The 22,732-nt window shown below is 42.6% G+C and overlaps 1 protein-coding gene across 1 annotated transcript in view; it reads left to right on the top strand.

Moving 5' to 3' along the window:
• The window catches only part of PDE3B (phosphodiesterase 3B), a 63,442-nt gene extending 48,046 nt beyond the window's left edge, over positions 1 to 15,396 (top strand). The window contains exons 12-16 of the mRNA XM_015422758.1: positions 1,025 to 1,218; positions 2,980 to 3,183; positions 4,396 to 4,557; positions 6,963 to 7,209; positions 14,958 to 15,396. Of these exons, the coding sequence (XP_015278244.1) occupies positions 1,025 to 1,218; positions 2,980 to 3,183; positions 4,396 to 4,557; positions 6,963 to 7,209; positions 14,958 to 15,178 (1,028 nt within the window). The 3' untranslated portion in view covers positions 15,179 to 15,396. The remainder of the gene's footprint in view (positions 1 to 1,024; positions 1,219 to 2,979; positions 3,184 to 4,395; positions 4,558 to 6,962; positions 7,210 to 14,957) is intronic.
• The last annotated feature ends 7,336 nt before the right edge of the window (positions 15,397 to 22,732 follow it).

Below are 22,732 nucleotides of genomic sequence, written 5' to 3'. Positions count from 1 at the left end.
AGCAACTTACCCTCCCTCTTCTCCTGCCTCCTCCTGGCTGAATGAGGGCTGGAAGCGGGGCGGCCGGAAGCAGGGGGCGGGGCTTCATCATGTGCCCTGCCCCCCTGCACCTCACCCGGGGGAACTGCATTCCCCCGCGTTCCCCCCCGAAATGACCTCTGCCTGTAACTGATGATCTTCGAGTGGTCATCTGTGCATTCACACCACCCACCCTCCTTCCCCGCTGCTGTCAGTTTCTATATTTTCCATAGGGGTTGATTTGCGGCAGTTCGAAGGAACTGGCGGGATGTCCGTGCCCACCCCTCTGGGCATGCGCGGTGGGGTTCCTGCGCATGCCCGAGGGACTGGGCGCGAAAATCCATTAAAGAGCTTACTACAATGTCGATCGATCCAGCGCGTGCGCACTAGATTCCATGGGTGTGAATGCACAGATGACCACTCGAAGATCAACAGTTACAGGTAAGCAACCTGTTTTTCATCGATGTCTTCTTTGCAGACACACATTCCCTCTCTCCTGCCCCTCTGTGAGCTCTCACAATTCCTTCTTGCTGTGTGGGAGGTCGTGGCAGCCCCGCAGGAACTGAGGAAGGGGGGCGCCTGCCATCGGAGCTTGTGATGCTTTGGGCAGGAAAACCCATGCACGTCAACTCCAGAAGGGGCAGGAACACCCCCTTTAGGAACTTATATGCTAGAAAAATGTGTTCTGTGGCCAGCCTGCACAGGCACAATCCCAATGTGTGTCTCCACAGAAGACATTGATGCACAACAGTTACAGGTAAGCACAACCCTATTTTACAGCTTATCTTTAAAATGTAATGAAAACTGAAATACAATTCTTTGTTTTGCTGCTCAGTTTAAGCCGTGGCTCTAGGAAAATCCAGAAAGGGTAATATCTTTTTTTGTTCTTCAAAAACTAGTTACTTAATTTTAGGCACAAAAATGTGGCTACTGGATATAAATTGAAAATACTTGCTTATCCCTAAATAATTATTAAATGCTATCTTTTATGTTTATTTTTTCCTAGATGCAGATAGGCAACCCAGTCAAGTTGCTTATATTTCCTCTAAGAGCTGTATTATTGTTGATGAAAGTTATGGATGTTTAGCCTCAAATATTCCAGCTTTAGAATTAATGGCTTTGTATGTAGCAGCCACTATGCATGATTATGATCATCCTGGTCGTACAAATGCTTTTCTGGTAGCTACAAATGCTCCTCAGGTAGGATTTTTCTCCTTTGCAAAGTTTCCTTATTGTTATTTGACAAATACTTATTCTTATTTCACAAAAACTCAGCATGTTTGATATATGTATATATGTATTTCATACAGTGATAGACTAAGTATACAGGTAGGAAGGGCTCTGCATCATAACTACAATTGAGATTTCAAATATTTGAATCATCAGTTGGAGGGGAGGGGCTGGCTGACTGGTTGGTTCACTTCTAAACAAGCCTACTTTGGACCCAGGAGATCTCAATAATTATCGACCAGTCTCAAATGTTCTGTTCTTGAGCAAAGAGATTGAATGGGTGATAGCTGGACAACTCCAAGCTTTCCAGGATGAGGCAAATCATTTAGATCACCTCCAATCTGCGTTTAGATCTGAAACAGCCTTGGTTGCCCTGGTGGATGACTTGTGCTGGGAGATGGATAGAGGGAATGATGATTCTCCTGGGCCTCTCAGTACTTTTGATACCATCAGTCATGGTATTCTTCTGGACTGCCTATCTGGGCTGGGATCGGGAGGCACCATTCTGCAGTGGTTCTGAAGACAGGTCACAGAAGGTGGGGTTGGGGGACTGCTGCTCAGCCCCTTGGGTTTCAGAAGGTTCCATCTTGTCCATGGATAAAACTCTCAACTATGTGTAGACCAGTCAGAAAGGGGGGGCTCCAAGTCCCTAATGTAAGGATCTACTATTATGCGGCTAATCTTGCTCAGATAGTCACTGTGACTGAACGGGGGGGGGGGGGTGCTTCCCAGAAAGGTTATAAAATGTGTTTGTATCCAAGCAAGGTGGATAAAAGGGCTGGCAGGGTTGAGGCTTCTCCCATGCCCGAGGCAAGATGATAGGAAACATTCAAGCAAGGTCATTAAAAGGTAATCAAGCCCATCTGGCCCCTCAGGAAGATTTGCACTTGCTGATGAAATTACCTTGATAGCCTGAGGTGGGTAACCAAGTTTGCAAGCCCCCGTGGCAATGGGTAGGCATGCAGATGTCCCATCAGTGAATCAGTTTCCTACCCAGGGTTTTGGCCACTTATTAGCATAGCCTTGACCTTACCTTCTCCAAAGCTAACTCATAAAATGGCTGCCAAGGCAAACTTAGCCAAGATGGAGTCAGAGCAAACAGCACACATCTAGGACAAGGGTCCTTGGCCACAGTTGGATCTAGACCAAATTGAAAATGTCCACCAATTCCCCCACTGTACACTGCCCTCATATCATTCCTCAGGGTCCCCTATCCCCCAGGAACAGCATTTAATGGAGATCAGTGGGAGTGAGGAGGCCAGAAAGTTTTATTTTGCAGATGGACAAATTTAGTCAGGATCCAACCCATTATTGATTAACTCAGAAAACATGATACTTCAAAAAGGAGACATGCACTGTTTCACTAAAGCCAAAAATGGCTCTGTCAGAGTTCACAAAATACAAATGGACTTAGTGACAGAGTACCTGTTTTGTATGCGTAAGGTCCCAGGTTCATACCCTGACATGTTCAGTGAAAGGGTATCTAATAGCAGGTGTTGAGAAACATCTTTCTTTGCCAGAGAAATACAGAGAGCTGTTACTGAATTAAATAGTTAATACTTAGCTAAGCAGACCAATATTCAAATGTTTAGATAAAGGAAATTTATATTTAGCTAAAAATAAAGTATTTTTATTTAGTCAACAAACAAATACCTTTATTGGCATAAATTTTTATTTAGTCATATTTTTGTGAGATTTTTTTGAAAACTTTTGTATTTAATTGTCTTGTAGGCTGTGCTGTACAACGACAGATCAGTTCTAGAAAACCATCATGCTGCTTCTGCATGGAGTCTTTTCTTATCTCTTCCAGAGTACAACTTTCTGCCTTGTCTGGATCATGTGCAATTCAAACGATTTCGATTTTTAGTGATCGAAGCAATCCTTGCCACAGATCTCAAAAAACATTTTGACTTCCTTGCTGAATTTAATGCTAAGGTTTGTTGCACAAATTTATATCTGCACCCAAATCCATAGAATTGTGATATTAGCATTTTCTCTGGATGATATCAAGTAACATTTATTTTACTAGAAGCAATAATTTTAGTTAACCTACTTTATATGTACTAATCCATCTCGTGTGAGTGCTCACATTTTATTTAAAAGCCCCTACACATATTAAAAGAGCACACTGATAAGGTTAGGCTGAACTCCTTGATATTCTAAACATACTGCCTTTCATCAGGCTTTCATGCCTGTCATATGCGGAAAGCAGCGTTTACAACCATGCTGAGAGAACTTCACTGGCTCCCATTTAGTCTCCAGACACATCTTAAAGCACTGCTTTTTACTTTACAGCCCTCAATAGTTCAGATCCAAAGCAGCTTAAGATATACTTTCTCCCATTTGAGCATTTCTGTTCTCTGAAATCATCCTGCTCTAGTTAACACTTTGTAATTATGGCAGCTAACACAAGAGGTGACTGACAGATGGTATTTGTAGGGTGGACTGTTATTATGATACTATTGCTTTCAGTTTTATGGTTGTTCATTTTATTATTTTTGGTTCTGTAAGCCACCCTGAGAGCTTTTAAAGGCTCAGAGTTGTGAGGGGATCTCATTTTCCCATACCCCACTATGTTGAGAATTAGATAGGTTGACTGATGGTACAAATTTTAAAGCTAAGTAAGAAGAAAATGGCAAGGCAGTCGTTTCAATGGAACATGTTTAGGCTTACCTGCTCTTTCAGAGAGGTGGGGCCAACTGTATGTATTTCTAGAATGCCCCATTGCTCCCAATGGACCAGAAGCCCCAAGATAAAGCCTTTGATTATATGAAAAGGAAAATTGACATATTTTAAACAAATTTTCATTTTACTAAATAGGGATTAAAATGTTTTATAATCTGTTTATTAATGTTAAGAAGCAGGTAATTACAACAGGGTAAAGGTGTTAGTCCATTATAGCAAAATAAAACAAAAGTCCAGTGGCACCTTATAGACCAATATTTGTTTCAATATGAGCTTTTGTGTCAGATGTCACTTCCTCACACATGACAGTTTATATTGAAATAAATGTTGTTAGTCTTTAAGGGAATAGGTAATAAATGCATTTAAGGACTACTATTTGAAAAACAATTACTGCAATGAGCCCCAAGTCTACTATACATAGAATGCACCAGAATATTCAGAACTATTTTTCCCTTCAAACAGGTCAGTGATGTAAACAATCATGGTATTGAGTGGAACAATGAAAGTGATCGCCTGTTAGTGTGTCAGATGTGCATCAAACTGGCAGATATCAATGGCCCAGCAAAAGCAAGAGATTTGCACTTGAAATGGACAGAAGGCATTGTTAATGAATTTTATGAACAGGTAGGCTTGGGAAATCAGCTTTTAAAAGAGCCTCTATAAAGAAACCAGTCATTTCATGAAAGGCAAGGCTATTGCTTCAGGCCCACTGTGCCTCCATAGTTACATGAATCTTTCAGAAGATCATGGTGTGACAGAATTGCAAGACAAAGCAGGTTTTAAAATGCTGCTTGGGTGAGAGAGTCAGAGAGATTATGAGTTAATCTTCCTTGGAGAGAAGAGCTTATGCGATTGCTCTACTTGCTCTCTGATTGGCCAGCATCTGCTTAGAGAGGGGGAAAACCAGCTGATCTGGGGGGATCCATTCGCTTTTTGGTCTTAGTCTGAAATCTAACATCTAGCTCAGTAGCCAGAGGATTTGGCTTCTGAGGGCAGAGACTTTGAGTCAGTGATTTCTGTCAGGGAATTGTCAGAAAAGTACTTCTATAGGAAGAAGAAAGGGGACTGCATTGTCAAAGGTATATTAAAACTAAGCTGAGGGAGAATTCAGATTCTCAGTCAAGAAAGCTACAACACCACTTTATACAGACAACAGATACTGGATAAGGATTTGGCAGAAGGTCTGGGTAGTTAGAGATAACTCCCATACAAGCCAAACAGGAAACTGAGCTATTGCTTCTTAGGGACAAGGAGAATAACTTCCTGCCAGTGAAAGGGGTTGGGAATAGAACCCTGGTCTGTGATTAAGGGGAGAAGCTTAGATGCCTCAGGAATTAGTGAAAAGCTGTAATATCTAAAGGGAAGACTTAGAACTGATGGGAGAAATCTAGAAACTATAAGCAAATGCTATTCTCCAGAAAACAGTATTAAGAATCTGCATTAGTGCTAAAATATACTAAGCAAAACACTTCTCATTGTAAAGATCTTGAAACTCTGAAAATAAGCCACAATAACACTCGCTTGTATGTTCTAAGAATTCAAATCTGTACAAATTAGAAAGTTTACTCTCAGCATCTCTGAACCTTGATTCCTCATATATATGTGTGTGTGTGTATGCATATATATGTGTGTGTGTTATGTGTGTGTGTTTCCCTGCTTGTTTAATAAACTTTTTATTCTGTTTTTGAAAGTTAGTTTTGCCTCACATGCCATTTCATGAGGGTATTTTAAAAGAAGACAGCTCCTGTATTCCCCCTAGTCCCTGTGCTGGGTCATAAGCCTAAACTAATATCTGTGACAGGGTGGGATACTTAAGGCTTATAAAATAAAGAAGAAATACATGCTACTGAAGGGTGGCTCAGTCACTGAAGGGAACTAAAAATATTTTTGGCGAGAAAATCTGCCTGGGAGTGGCGAAGCATCAGGGGTTTGTCATGCATGGCTATATTCCATGGATGTGAGAACACAAGGAGCTTATGAAAGAGGAGTTCCCCCTCTTTCCCTCTTCTTGGAAGCCCGTTTTATAATCCATTAACCCACTGCCTAGGGTTCAGGTGACTGTTATGAACAAAACACCATGCAGCAAATGTAGCTGCAGCGAGAAGGGACAAACAAAATCCCCCCTTTTTGTGCAAGCGTATCCGTGAGATCCAGCCCAGTATTCTTCCAGGTATTTTGGTATGTTGTTAAACATGGGTTCTTTTCCTGCCAAACAAAGATGATGAAAATAGGGAATGGCATAATGTCACTCAGACTGCAAAAGGAGGAGCATCATTGTTGGTATGTACTATACAATAGTATATATTCATTATACAAAAGATCCAAACAACATGCGCCTTCGATGTAAGGCACTTTCCTCTGACACAACAGGCTCTTCTATGGGAATTACATTGAACGAAATACTGGTGGAAGGTCTTCTTGTGATACAGGATGTCTCCTTGCACCAGTGGAAAGTACCGCTGTTAGCTAGGATACAACTCCATATATTGCATACTAGTGGGAAAAGAATTTTTTTTAGAGAGACTATATCCTGGTAAACATTTTCATTATGAATATTTTTACAGCCAGAGCAGACTATAACATCTGTTGCTGTGGTCTAACTTTGTTGCTGTGGTCTAATGTTTGTTCCTTCCAGAATTTTCTTAATGCTAATGAATAAATGTAGATATTAAATTTGTTAAATGGACTGCCCTCATTTTCGGTCTCCCTGAATGTCTTGCTGTGGCTCGATGTTTGACCTGATAAAGTAATTTGTTAGAGGATTAATAGAAAATCATGATACTTCTAATCCACACAGAGCAAGAGGGAAATCTTAGTTTGTATTTCATGGTTTCTGAATACTAGTAAGTACTAGTCCTGTGTGGAACATGCAGCACTGTTATAACCATATCGTTCTCTCTGAAGTAGTATTAGGCTTGTCTTAAACTTTTCTCTTATTTACAAGAAATCTGTTTACACTTTATAGACACACTTGTTCTATTTACTAAATTATGTTAGCAGATATAAAGACTTTTTTGTGTGTTCTACAGGGAGATGAAGAAGCAAGTTTAGGGCTACCTATTAGCCCTTTTATGGACCGCCATTCTCCTCAACTGGCAAAATTGCAAGAATCTTTTATTACTCACATTGTTGGTCCCTTATGTAATTCTTATGATGCAGCTGGCTTGCTCCCAGGCCAGTGGATTGACAAAAAAGAAGATAACATGGAAAGCTCTGAAGATTATGATATAGAAGAATTAGATAGTGAATATGATGAAATGGACGATATTGGCACAAGTAAGACTAAATATTTCTTTGAACTAGATTTAAATTCAGCTTCTTGTATGATATTTGTTTATTTCATTTGTATCCCTCCTTTCTTCCCAATGGGGACTTAAAGCAGCTTGCGTGGTTCTCCTCTCTTCCATTTTATCCTTACAACAACCCTGTGAAGTAAGGTAGGCGGAGACAATATGTCGGGCCCAAGATCACCTAGCAAGCTTCCATGGCATAAGTGGGTATTTGAACCCATGTCTCCCAGATACTAACACCCTTTGCACTACACAACACTTTCTTCTCTCAGTATTATGAGTATGTTTGGAGGTTGTTTATTGTACCAAATATTTCTATGAAAATATTTGATCCTCTTCCCCTGCTACCAATGGTTGTTTCTATCTCTATTCATTGTCATAGCTTCTGTGCAGTCTTACATGGGGGACTGCAAGATTGCAGGCCTGCTGCAGAGAAGGACTTCCAAGCTTTAGTTGCTCCCCCTCCTCTCTGTCTGCAGAGATCCCTTTCCCACCCAAAGGGTCAAATGACAGAGGTGGGGCAAGCACTTCTCCCTCAGTTCTCTTCTTGCCGCTATGAGGAGAGGACGTGCTTTCAATACACCTGCTTCGGGGGGCCTCAAAGACAAGTTCAAAAAATCTTACCTACAAAATCGGTAGGATGGCTCTTTTCAAAAAGTGTGAGGATTCATGTTTATACTACTACAGAAGATGGGATTTGGAACTACTTTCCTAAGGGCTCTACAATCAATTTACTTACAACCAAAATCTAGAGTACTGGTCAACAGTCACAATTCTCATAATTTCTGCCCTACAAGGTACCAGGCAAGGATGTCCTCTCTCCTCACTAATCTTTGCACTAGCCATAGAACCTCAAGCAGAGGAACTTCAGCAAAATGAAAACTTTTCAGGGTTCACTATTGGAAAACAGGAACATACGGTGAATCTGTATAACCTAACACTCTGTGTAACAAAACCATTATGTTCTCTCCCGACTATCCAAGAGATTCTTTCCACCTCGAAATCGGAGCTGTACCCGATCTCTTTATCTCTGGAAATACAAACCATCCTCAAACAAGAATTCCCTTTTAGATGGTGCAAACACCCCAGATTTTAAAAACTTGATGTCTTATAATTATGACCACCTACACCAAGATATCCAACTACGTCTTAAGGACTGGAACGCCTTACAGTTTACATTATCGGGCCATCTTCATCTCATAAAGAAGTTTTGTCTTTCCTTGATTCCTCTTTCTTTTTAGAGCCCTTCCCATTTTCATCCCAGATGTAATTTTCAACAAATGGCAGTGCACACTGTCGTGACCCTGGGCCTAGTGGCTCCAGGGAAGCCTGAATTGGAGTAGTCATTAGGGCCTACATTTCCCAGGTTCTCTCTGGATCCTGTGACTGGGTAAAAGGAGATTTTGGAAGGATGACTACATCAGTAGGGGAGCAGAGGGCGGTGCCTGGGAAGAGGAGATAAAAGGCCTTACTTAGAGTGGGAAGGTGTTCTTTCTCAGGGAGCAGGGCTGGTGGAAGCTGATGCAGACAGAGGGATCCCTCATCCAAAAGAGGTGAGTTACTGTGAACAGGTACCTAGGGAAGGCTAGGACTGTGTAGACAGACGCATTAGGATTTATGCTTTTGCTGATTTACCTGTCTTTGCTCATTTTTCCTACTTGTTATTGATCTAAAATTGTTGTTAAATCTCCTAATAAAACTTGCTGTTGCTCTGCCTGGGTCCTCACACCTCATTTGGTCACGTACAAGGGAAACCTATTGTAAAAGTCCTGTAAAAAAGTGGTAGGGTAGGTGCTCTGGGCCCTCCCAAGGAGACCCATACCAGAGTGGTGGCAGTCAGTAGTGAACCTTCCTAGCCGCTGCTTGCGACACAAACTGATTTTTTCTGGGCTTTCAAGAAGTCTCGAGTAAATCAAGTATTAAGCAGACCTGCCTCAATAGGAGGTCTATATTTGCCTTTCTTGCGTTCCTATGATCAGGCTGCAATGTTGTCCGGATACTATACGTGGACCCTGTAACAAGCTGGATGCAGATGGAACAGACCTCAGTTTCTCCAACCCGCTTGCAGGAAGTATTCTGGCTGCCTCCTTCGCGCCACCCTGCACACCTGCGAAACAGCAACTTTTTAGCCGCTACACTCAAAGCTTGAGATGGTAGGAAGACACATCTTGCCCCGGTTATGTCACAGTTTACAACATTTACAAATCAACCCTGTTTCCCTCCAGGTATGAAACCAGGAGTTTTTAAGGACTGGGTCTCAGTTGGCTTCTCACATCCCCTAGACCTAGTAAAACATGGCAAAATGAGGGACAAAATAGACTTGGAAGGACTGCTAGGGAAACCAATCCCTTGGTACCGTTACCTACAATTAAAAAACATGATAGAATTTCTGGCCAAATCTGGCACTTTTGAGAGACCGAAAACAGATTTTGAGACTCTCCTCAACACTTACCATGTCTCAATGAAGGAGCTGTTCTCCAAAATATGCAAGATATTGCTGACAGTGGACAGTAAACACACTTTACCCTGCCAAGTTTTGTGGAAGGACAATCTTCAAACTGATCCACAGCAATCTCTCTGGCTCACCATCTGGAACTCTCCTGTGAACAAATCTAGGGTCTTTAACATTTGCACGCAATTTTTCAAATTTATCAACACCAAAAAAGCTGAATAAAATGAACCCATGATACAGCCCCCTCTGTTGGAAAAAATGTGGCTCCACAGCACATATTTCCACTGTTGGTGGGAATGCCCAGTCATTCAACAATTTTGGAGTGAAATTATGTCTCAGATCAACAAAATTACTTCACAGTCACTTCGGATGGTTCCAGAACGTTTACTTTTAAACTGTGGGATTCCTCTGCTTGGGGAGATACAGACAAAGACCTTAACTCTGTTCTGCTTGCTGCTGCTAAATTAACAATTATGACAGCTTGGAAGTACTCCATGCCTCCAACCTTGACTGCCTGGCATAACAAGATATGGGATTAATTTATAATGCACAAGATTTCCAAATTCATGGACCAAACACATTCTGGCTCCAGTAAAGTCTACAACACATTTGTGCGTATTTGGGCTCCAGTGCTACAAATCATGGCAGAACATGAAATTATTCCCTCTAATTCGAGTTACCACACATGGCTTCATTTCTAACATACCCTTTGTTCTGCTTTCTGTTGAGACACCCTATGTTGAACACAGCCCCAAGCAATTTGTTACTCAGACAACCAACTCACAAACTCATATAGAACATTTATTCATTGATATTATTATAAACTACTCTTGTTAGTGTGGCTTATTGGAAAGTACAGATTTTCACTATTGGATTTTATCTTATGGCTATGGACTATATGCCTTCATGACTTCTGATGTTTTGCTAAGCAAGCTGTGGTGAGAATCTGTATTTTGTCTTTGTCTTCAATAAAATAATAAAATCTGGGGGGGGAGGTGTGAGGACTGTGGAGCGAAAATGCCCCAGAATGATGGTCATAGATCATATCTTCTGTCTGGGAGAGGGCGTGACCCAACTACTTGTCCAGCATGCTATCAACTTACTCCTAAAACCCAAGAGGGCAGAGCGGCAAGACCAAAAGCTGCTTTATGGGAGAAAACCTTGGGTGCTCCAAACCACCATGAGGGAAAGTGGCCCCAATTTGATAATGGAGTGAGGCCCCATTCAGTAACTTTGGCACCAACACCCTTGACATCGGAGGTGCAAGCCCAACCTGTCGTTGTCATATCAGCTTCAGAACCACCTCCAAAGAAAACTAAGAAAAAGGTGTACTGTTTCCACCACAGTCCAGCTGGATTGCCATCACGTTAATGCGTTCAGACTCACCTTGAGACCAATGGTCTCAGTCCCCATGGGGCCAAGCCTCACCATCCTCCTGGAACTAACAATCCTCCCTGTCTTGGCACCAACAAGCTGAATCCCCTTGGAGTCAAATGTCGACACCGATGATTTTTAGGTCAAGGTCCCCTCGATACCAGAGCTCGCCATCAAGAGTCGAGATTGACCCGTCTTCATATCTGAAAACACCTTTACCATTGAGATGGGCTGTTCAATCTCCAGAGTTGTCAGCAGATGAAGTCTTTGAATTGTCGCCATCGGAAAGAAGGCAGCTTGATCAGCAACCACCAATGCAATGGCCATCTCAACAGAATCTGTGCGGCCCATTCCCATTCATGATGCCACCTCAGTGGGCACCTTCATGAGGTCCATATCCCTGGCAACTTCCAAAGTCCACTGCATCCAAAGGAGACCACTGTTCTTGATGTCAGGCTGGGGAAGGGACCTCCCATCACGAGTCAGATTCCAAAGATGATCTTCACCAGATGTCAGAAGTGGGTTGCGAGAGCACGTCAGTACAATCTTCTGATGACACAGTTGGTGAACTTTTGGCTTCATTGCTCACGGAGGACCTCAAGATGTATTCCAAGCAGCTAGTCCGAATGGCAAAATCCCTGGGGTTAGAGTTTCATGCTTCAGAACCTCAACCGTCTGATCCTATAACCCACCGCCACTGCCTCTCTAGCCGTCTCAGCCCCCATTTCATCAGCCACAGCTCCTGGGTAAACCATGGAATGGGCCTGGTCCGGGGGTGCAGAGGGCGCCAGGGAGCAATCTCATCGATGGCTGTCGAGAGTCAGCCATGCCAATCCTCTACAAGCTCATCTAATGAGACGCCAGGGGGCTTAGGATCCCGCAAAGCCTCCCGAAACCGCACTGGGTCCATTTGGCTCCACAGGCGAGCCCAAATCAGCTCGCCGCCCAAACAGGGTCAGAATGGAATATTTAGCTGGGCCTTCAAGGCGAAGTGGCACTGCCGAAGCAGTGATCCGGTCCACTGTAACTCCTGTGCAAAGACCAATTCGAGCATGTGTCCAGCCTGGTGAGTGGGGGCTGTTACCAGTTGGGAGAGTCCCAGGGCTGCTGTGGATGACACTAGGTCCACTGCCTGCATAGAGGTCGCATCATCAGCATGGACATTGAAATCACCCAAGACTAACAGCCTAGGGTGTTCCAAGGCCCAGCCTGATACGGCCTCTAGCAGGGACGGCAGACTATTGGCTGGTGCGTTGGACGGTCGGTACACCAGTCAAATCACCACACTCTCCTCGGCTTCCCATACCAGGCTGACACACTCTGACCTAAGATCTCTGAATAAACATTTGCATTTGTCAAAGTTCAGAATGTTATTCATTCACGATGTCCCTCATGGGTCCAAATGTCTGGTTCACTACACTAGACCTGAAAGATGCCTATTCCCATGTCTCCCTTCACAAAGTCTGCAGAAAATAGTTAAGATTTTGTTTGTCAAGGGCTGCCTACGAATATATGGTGCTCCCATTTGGCCTAGCCAAAGCACCTAGTGTAGTTACAAAATGCATTGCAGAAGTCATTGCCTATTTAAGGTTAAGAGGCTGTACAGTATCTCCTTATCTCAATGATTGGCTCTATGTAGATGTCTCCGCAGATAAACTGACTTCATGTTTAAGGCTTGCCCTAAGCACAATCCAGTTCCTAGGTTTTCTGGTAAATTAGGAGAATTCCTACCTGACTCCTGTCCAATCTATTGGCTTTATTGGGGCATCTCTGAATGCCATAGAAAGAAAGGCATACTTGCCCCTTCCAAGGGCCAAAACTATGATGGCCCTTGTACGGAAGTTCTTATCCAACAGATTTCAGCCAGCCAGATGCATTCAGAAACCTCTGGGCTATAATGGCTTCAACTACTGTGGTGGTCCCATATGCACGTTTACATATGAGGCTATTACAAAACTGGTTCATAAGGAACTTTGACTCCAGTGGAAGAAATTATCCGTCCTGAGAGCCATTTTATGATCCGACAACCTCCTCAGAGGAATCCCTCTAGAAGTGCAATCTCATGATGTGCATTTGTTTACGGACGCTTCCCTCACTGGGTGGGGAGCTCATTGTCAGGGAGTAAGAAGAAAGGGGTTAGGGACTAGGAAAGAGTCCACCCTGCATATCAATTTGTTAGAGTTGAGGGCTATCAGATTTGCTCTCACATTTTGTCGCACCTAGCTGCTTGGCAAATCCTGCAGTAGGGAACTTTTCAAAAAAGGTAGAGCAAGTCTTAACAGCCTCTCATAAACCCATGATGAGGCCCTATGAGTACAAATGGAAAATATTCGTGTTGTGTGGGGAACAGGCAAGGGTTCAACCCACAATCCTGCAGTTCTAGCAGGGTTTTTTACTATCTCTTGGAACTAAAAGAAGGTGGCTTAGCTACCCCGTCCATAAAAGTTCACCTAGCCGCCATCTCTGCTTACCATGACCCAATTAGAGAGCGACCAGTTTTTTCTGCCTCTGAATCAAAAAAATAATAATCCTTAAAGGTTTCCTTAACATGTTTCCACCTGTTGTACCCCTGGTTCCCTAATGGAGTTTGTCACTAGTTCTATCAAAATAAATGTATAAACAATTTGAACCTATAGCCAGTTCTGATTTGTCCTTTATTTCATGCAAGTCCTCCTGCTTAGTGGCAGTCACATCTGCTAGAAAGATGAGAGAACTACAGGGACTTCACTGTGATCCTTCCTTTATCAAACTCCACTCAGACAAAGTAGTCCTCAGACCCAGTATAGAGTTTCTCCCCAAGGTGGTGTCACAGTTTCATCTTAACCAAGACATCAACCTTCCAGCGTCGTTCTTGTCCCTGACGTCACCGTTAGAACAAACATTAACACACTTTAGATGTGAGGAGGGCACTCCTTTTTAATTTAAAAGGTCACAGGAATTCAGAAAAGACAGAAACGTATTTCAGGGGATCAAATAAAGGGACAGCCACATTGGCACAGTCTCTCCCTAGATGGGAGGTTTCAGCAATTTGAACAGCTTATGCTGAAGCTAAGGTGTCTTGCCCCATTCCTCTGAAAGCTCACTCCACAAATGCACAGGCTTCAGCAGCATTCCAAGCCAGACTTGATCTGGAGGATATTTGCAAAGTAGCAACATGGTCCACTCCTTCGACATTTGTCAAGCACTATTTGATGGTTGTGGACTCCAGAGACGAAGCTGAAGTAGGAAAGGCAGTGTTTCACTGGTCAGCCCACACCCTCCTCCTCTGGTAAGTGAGCTTGCTATTCTCCCATGTGGGACAGAAGCCACGATGATGAAAATGGGGTTGCACCCCTTTCCCTGCTGTGGGCTGCTGACGAAGCAAAGGTCTCTTCATGGCAGCGAAGGGAACTGAGGGAGGAGTGCTCGCCCCACCTGTCACTTGGCCCTTTGGGCAAGAAAGGGATCTCTGCAGACAGAGGGGAGGGGGAGCACTCCTAGAGCCTAGAAACTTCTTTAATAGCTTGGAAGCCCTCCTCCATGGCAGACATGCAATCTTGCAGTCCCCCACGTGTGCCTGCACAGAAGGCCACTCAATGAACAACTGTTACAGGTAAGTGCAACCCCATTTTTCTCATTCCAGCTTTACCAGAAGGCTCGTCATTTTTAAGTTCAAATTTATTGGCTATTCCTCCCTTTTCTCAGCCTGCCCTCCTGGTTCCCACTTAAACAACTAAAATTACAATTGAAAGAATATTCATAGTCTCATTCAGGTGGATTTAGTAGTAGTACAGTGGTGGGTGTTTGGATTGCAATAAAAAACTAATACTTGTTTTGTGCAGAACATTATTTTACCACATCATGAAACAGAGAAATTGCTTATTTGGGACTAGGTTTTAAAAGTTGATATTCCACTTCCCTTTTTTCAGAGCCACAAAGAAAAAATAGACAGCAAATGTTCTGTCAGCTAATGTACCATTTGAATGAAAATCACAAAGTATGGAAGAAAATGACTGAAGAAGAAGAGCTAAATAAATCTGAAGAGAGTAAACAGTCAGAGAACACATTGTTGGGCAATACAGATGAAATTCAAGTTATTGAGGAAGCAGATGAAGAAGAGGAACGACATCAAGAAGGAAAAACAGTATGAGACCTTTTCAGAATGGTATATAGGAGGGTTCCAGAAAGAATATGTTTTCATAGTACTGACTGAAGACTAACACAGATGATAAAACTAACAAAGATCTGATTACTGTGAGCAGACATTTATTTCTCAGGCAGTATTCCACTCCTATGCACTTTTATCAAATAGAATTCAAAAACTTTATCCAGAAATGTACTGAACATTGCGTTTCACAATACAAAGACTTTATGCACAACCTGATGTTTAAATACTGTTTAGTTGCCTTGCTGAAAACAGCTGTTTATTACTGAAGTGGTATTCACAGTTTTGGGGGGAAAAACCAACAGCCTCAGTTACCAAAGTCATCAAAACATTTTGCTTATAGGAGGTATGTGGTTAAATACCTTTAATGTTCTGGAATTTGTATTTTATTTTTAATGTGAATTTCAAAATCACTCTGCCTATCTATTAGTATGAATGTTGCAGTTCACACTTGTTTGGTTTAAGTAGTTTTCTTAATGCAGTTATCTTGGATTAATTTAACTATTTGATGACTGCAACCAGAATAATGGCTTATGGTTAAAATTGAATCCCATGCGCATCTGTTTGATGCTTTTAACTGTGGCGCATAACCTGCCATTCTATTTTTTCTGAAGATGGTCAGGTTTGCAGGCTGAATATATATTACAGGCTAACTGACTGAATATACACCTGTTGCCTTTTTCCTGTTCTGTAATAGAACATTAAAGCTATTTCACTGTTTTGATAATGAAGAGATTCTGCTATTTTAGTCAATAATGCTATATGTTCTGTCCTTACTCAGGATTCATGTTTAGAAACATGACAGATTTTGTATTTCCAGTACTGTGCTAATGCTGGATGATTCATTAAAAATATAACCCACTTACTCTTTGTATATAAACTTTAGAAGAATTAAAATATTATTTTCTGTAAATGACTATTGTTTCTAAAAATGAAGCACACATTTTCCCTCTCTTCACAAAACATTCAGCACATAAAAAATCTTATAGTGGTAATATCCCAGACGTTTGTTTGTTTATATACCTTATTTATACCCTACATTTCTCTCCAGTAGGGACCCAAAGCAGCTTATTTTGCTCTCTTCTTCTGTGTTTTATCCTCACAAAAACCCTGCATGGTTGGTTAGACTGAGAGAATGTGACTGGTTCAGGGTCAGCCAGCAAGCTTCAATAGCAGAGTGGAGATTCAAACCTGGGCTTCCCACATCCTAGTCCAACACTCTATCCACTACACCATGCAGGCTCTCATTCTTTAGACTTAAGAAATGATGTATTGCTGTATCACCTTTAAATCTCAATCACATGTCACACACTGTGTTTTGTCTCTTTCAGTTTCATTTTATAGAAAAAACATATCGTAGTGGTGAGTAGCAGGTGGTAGGGTTTTGCTCATCCCTTAATCGTGTCTCTTATTTCACTCACAGTTCATCTCACCTGAGTTAATGGCTTTCATTGAATTTTATGACACTAAGACAATGATCTCCAGTCAACAATACAGAGAAACAGTGGTAAAATCTTCATGCACCCAATCCTGGGACGAGCAGTATGTTAAGCATTGTTTTAATTGAATATGAAGTTACTCCTTTATTCCTCACAATTCAATGAGTGCTTTTCTCTATTAAGAAGCCATAAAGTTCTGATTAGACGTTAAAGGAGAACAATTTAAAGTACAGGCTTACGCCGACGACTTAGTATTTGTATTAGAAGAACCTGTAACATCTTTAGTGAACCTGACTCACAACTTACAAATATATGGTCAGGCGGCGGGATTGAAGGTAAATTACCAAAAGTCTAAAGTACTAACAAAGAATTGCCCTAAGAATATTGAAAAAATGATACAAGAAAAAACAGGGTTTGTAGTAACCAAGAAGATTAAATACCTAGGTATTTGGATAACAAATAAATGTAGTTCACTCTATAAAGATAATTATAGGAACACACTTTTAGAAGTCAAGAAAGATTTGGAAAATTGGAAAGATCTACAGTTATCCCTGCTAGGTAGAATTGCTACCATTAAAATGTCAGTCTTACCGAAATTAATGTTTCTCTTCCAAACAATACCTATTGTTAGGAATCAGGTCTTCTTTAAAGAACTGGGAAAGATTTGTTCTTTGTTTATTTGGCAAGCAAAAAACCCCAAGATTCAAGCTACAGCTGATACAAAGCAGGAAGGAGATAGGTGGTCTCGCATTACCGGACTGGGAGCTATATTACAAGGCTGCGGCCTTAGTGTGGATAAGGGAATGGGCAACACTCTCTAATAGTAGACTCTTAAAACTACGCTGCTGCAGAGAGTCTATACTACAACACTGGACATCTTCGCCCTTGAGGAAACAGAACCACCATCGAATCCACCGCCGAATTCAAGAAAAAGATCCTGCTGTTAGGTGCATAGTTAGGAAATACCACCCCTCACCATTGTACCCCTAGCTTAGATAAAAAATTGTGTGTCTGTAAACCTGTCTGTAAACCGCTCTGAGCCTCATGGATAGGGCGGTATATAAATTGCAAATGTAATGTAATGTAATCGGATGCAGAGCATTCTCCGTCTCCTTCTCCGTCATGGACATCGACGGTATCCGACGGTATCGGAAGCTCACATATACCACGTGACACGCAGCGTCACCCTCCTCGTCTGCACACTCAATCTGTCAATATCGACGACCGACATTACTGGGACAATTCCCGCAGACAAGTAGCAGGTGCAAGTGGAGGAGTGGGGAATCAAACCCGGTTCTCCCAGATTAGAGTCCACGCACTTAACCACTACACCAAACTGGTGTAGATAGAGAATAACTTAAAATCAATAGACATCTTGAAAATACAAAAAATAGAACTGACATGGCTCCAGAATATGCAGTTAAAATCGAGGCTTAAAGAAGATCTGAAAATTGGGTTCTATGATAAAGCGACAGACATGGATAAGATATGGTTTACATCAGAGGTACAACTGATAAAGAGGTTATACACTGATAAAGAGGTTATATAAAATGTTGTTAGACGGGAAAACACAGGAAGAAGTGATATGGGCCAGTTTAAGAGCATGGAATAAAGATCTAGGGCATGATATAGAGCAGCATAAATGGTTGAAAATATGGGAGACAAACATAAAAATCACGAGGGTGACTCCTTTCAAAGAAAATATTTATAAAGTGGTACATAGGTGGTACTTATACCCCTCAAGATTGGCAAAGTACTCTGAGACCTCGACAAATATTTGTTGGAAATGTCGACAGAATATTGGCACATATTTCCACATGTGGTGGACGTGTACTAAGGCCAGAAAATATTGGCTGAGGACTAGAAAGATGTTAGAAGACGTTTTGGAAGTGCTGATTGCTCTAAATCCCGAAATCTTTCTGTTAAACATCGTACCAGAAATAGGTGGGAAAGAAGGGAGGAGTCTGTTGTTACACTGTATAACCGCTGCCAGAATGTGTTACGCTAAGTATTGGAAAACTGAAAAAATACCAGATAAATTAGAAGTAGTTCAGAAATGGTTTGAAGTTGCCGAAATGGATAAACTATCAAGTATATTAAACGGTAAAGATGAAGAAATAGCTAATAAGAAGTGGGAAAATCTATTTAAGCTGAAAATAAAATGAACGGGTTAGGAGAAGATTAGATATGAAGTAAGAGGAAAGATTAGGGCTGTATGCTCATCTATGTAAACTGATTTTGAAAGTCTATGTTATATTATGCCGGGTATGGGTTATCCAGTCAACAATACAGAGAAACAGTGGTAAAATCTTCATGCACCCAATCCTGGGACGAGCAGTATGTTAAGCATTGTTTTAATTGAATATGAAGGCACTCCTTTACTCCTCAAAATTCAATGAGTGCTTTTCTCTATTAAGAAGCCATAAACATTGTGAAAAGCCCAAAATTTGTTCTTGCCTTGAAACCATAGATACTGGGTTGCTAATCCAATAAAACACCAAATCTTTCCAGGATTGAATAGGAAATATCCAATACCAATGAATGCTCCCCCCCCCCATGATTCCCAAGTTCAGGTATTTCCTAGAGGTGAAGACCTGAACTCTGTAGGCCAGGTCTATCGTCTATAGAAAATAATGGCTGTTTAAAGTGCCCCCCTCCGAGGTAGCAGCAGAGGAGCACCAGTTACAATTTGAAGGAACCAATTATGCATGGTCTCCTTGGTGTCTCACTGGAACTGTAGCTGAATCCAGGTTCTGTGCTACCATCAGTCTGTAAAACTGAGACTGTAGAAAACCCAGCAGGTTTTCTCACTTCTCAGCCACTTTCATAGTGGTGGAAACCATGCAAAAGCAACAAGAAAATAGCTCATTCTGCTCCAGGTAAAGAAGAAGGGAGAAAATTAGCTCTAACAGAAAAGGAAAGTATATTCATCCTCAGCACTTTAACTTAAAATATCAAACAACCAAGCTATTTTGAGCAGGTACAAGTTATCTCTGTGGGAATATATGCTAGATTTGATTTCAGGGGGGGAAATAGGCAAAAGCCCTGCAATATAAGACCATTAACTCGTCACAACAAATATACACATTGCAGATTATACATTACATTGCAGATTATACATTACAGCTGTAGCTTGCTTACAAGCGGGGGGCACCTTTCCTCCATGATCGGTGTTACAAAGCAGCAGCAATGGTGTTGGATCGATGAAGATAAGGCGAAGATGGCGGCAAGCGAGTACGGAGACCGGTGCCTGAAGGAGCATGACGTTGCAGCGAAGACTGGAGCCGATTGGACAAAGAGTCAAGCTGCCTCGTTCGTGTTCTGTGGGGCCATCTGCTGGAAAGGAGCCGCTACTGCAGAGAATCTATACTACAACACTGGACATCTTCGCCCTTGAGGAAACAGAACCACCATCGAATCCACCGCCGAATTCAAGAAAAAGATCCTGCTGTTAGGTGCATAGTTAGGAAATACCACCCCTCACCATTGTACCCCTAGCTTAGATAAAAAATTGTGTGTCTGTAAACCTGTCTGTAAACCGCTCTGAGCCTCATGGATAGGGCGGCATATAAATCGCAAATGTAATGTAATGTAATCAGATGGATGCAGAGCATTCTCCGTCTCCTCCGTCGTGGACATCGACGGTATCGGAAGCTCCCGACATCGATCCACGTCAGCACCAATATACCGCATGTGACACGCAGCGTCACCCTCCTAGTCTGCACACTCAATCTGTCAATATCGACGACCGACATTACAGGGACAGTTCCCGCAGACAAGCTACTGCCTTGTCTCCCAAACGTCCGCGGTCCAGAAGCCGCTCTCCCAGAGTCTTCCTGCCTCCCCCACCACCAATGTTGTGGGATCAACGACAGTTGAGGTACCTCTACGGGGCTTATCCACCGTCCATGCCGTGGATGACTCCAGCGGGCTATTCTGATTGGGATCGCTACCCGACCCACTCCGTTCATAGGTCGAGATTCCCACACAAGTCGAGACCTTCAGCATCTCTGTCGCGTCCTATAGTTGATCCGTCCCACAATACTCTGGAACCGAGTCGTCCTCTCAGTCCTCCTGTCGCATTCCGCTCCTTCGGATGAGGAGGGTAAGAAACTGGATGCCTTTGGCAGGCGCTTCTACTGTACAGGAGCGTTAGGAGTCAAGGCCTCTAACTACCTGGCCTGTATGAACCGATATCAGTATACTCTCTGGGAACAGTTCTCAGAACTTCTTACCCACCTCCCAGACGACAAACTTCAGGCGGCCACAGTCATCCAAAAAGAAGACATGGTGTTGGCAAAACAACAGTTTGCATTCTACTCTATGAGTTCGGTATCAAGACTGGGACCTCGATTCCCGCTGCCGTCTCAAACACGATGAGGATCTGGAGCGTGATCTATAATAGTAAGATTGATGTCAATCTGACCTGTGGTTATGAAAGGCCGGTTCTGGGACAGTTGCATTAGAGCTCCACTGTCTGCGTTCATCATAATAATGCAGGGAGCAGTCACTTGCCGAGCAGCAGGAAACCGGAGGTGATTGGTCGTGCAAGCTTCCCCTTGCTCACTCCCTAGGGGAGTGTAATTGATGGCATCTCAGAGTTGAAGAATGCCCAGAAGTCTGATTGTCTTCTGCCAGGATCATTAGCAGCGGCAGTGACTGTATGGACAGAGATAGCGTCAATCCAGTCATTATTTGCATCTGAATAGGAGATGAGGGAAGCTTTTGAGCTGGCTGTTGAGAGATGGAATCTGACATTGCCTTTACATATCTCACTGACGGTGTTTTGGTCAACAGCCCTGTCAGGATTATAAGCTCCACTGCCGATTTCGTCAGTGGCTGTTGTTCCGGTGGTTTAGAGACAGTGGCCTGTTTAGAACCATCTGACATCCTTGGGACCTTCTGCTTCAAGCCCATCGGTACTGAGCTGGGTCCTCTCTTAGGAGGTTTGTCAGTTTTGACCTTTTTGGTCTTTGCCTGCAATGGTCACCTGAGGCACCGAATCTCCCCACTCCACAGATGGGGGAGGCGGTGTGTGCTGCGATCCCGATGATTGTGCCATCATTGGTGTAAGAGATCTCTCTAATAAGCAAGTCCTCAGTTTGGCAGCTCTGTTTTTCTTAGCTTGGTGTGTAAACTTTAAACAGTGCTGGCAAGACCCTGTTCTGTGGTCTTCCCCTAGGCACAGCATGCAGTGATTGTGCCCATCCGTTGGAGGGATCTTAGTACCACAGCCAGAGCAGTGGCAGTCATCCCATACGCTGTTCTCTCGGTTTACTCAAGAAGTTTGGGTGGGCAGGGGACAGGAGTTTGTTGAATGTTAAGGTATGGCTTGTCAATTATGTTTCTTTTTAAGGAATCCGTGTCTGAGGTAAATTGAAGAGGCTATCACAGAGAGATGAGGAAGATGTCCAACTGCAATGGTGGTAAGAAAGGAACTGAGTGAGGGCGGGGTCTACCTCAGTTCTGGGCATGCTCGGTGGATGCCTGCTGACAGGGGCTGAGGTGAACCCCACATAGAAGAAGTTGCCTTTACAGCTTTTTAAAGCTTCCCGGCGAGGTTCTGACACAGGCATAAGACCCAGCGTGTGACTGCACAGTTAGCCCAGTAAGCTCATTCAAATCAATGGTCTCAGACTGGAGTAACTCTCCACTGATAGCTGTCTGTCTGAAACTGGAGTTTCTTTGGAATTGTTGGACACCTTTCAATTGGAAAAAAGAAAATCTTAATGCCGTATGGAAAAAAATTGTGTACATTTTTAATGTCTGCCAACAGTCAAAGAAGTACTTGACATATTGTGCTGATGTAATTTTCAAAAAAAAAGGATGAGCTAATTTTGATTAAAACTTTTGCTAACCTCCAAGCTCTCCCTCACCAGCACCAACAGATGGACAGTCCCTTTTCAAAGTACACATGGCAAGTCATTCATTCTCTGTGGTTGTATCCTCGAAACAAAAGTGACAACCATCCAAGCTTCATTTTAAAAGCAGTACAAACTTATTGCATTCTCTGTACATGGCCTGCAGGGACAGAGCTGAGAGGCTAGTTGTTACTTATAAGCCCTGATTCAATCTCATCCCTTGACTGGAAGAAACTTTG

Source organism: Gekko japonicus, unplaced genomic scaffold (genome assembly GCF_001447785.1).
Source record: "Gekko japonicus isolate JY-2015 unplaced genomic scaffold, Gekko_japonicus_V1.1 scaffold3233, whole genome shotgun sequence".
NCBI lineage: Eukaryota > Metazoa > Chordata > Lepidosauria > Squamata > Gekkonidae > Gekko > Gekko japonicus.
The sequence above is the reverse complement of the archived record's forward strand: the minus strand, read 5'-3'. Positions and strand labels throughout refer to the sequence as shown.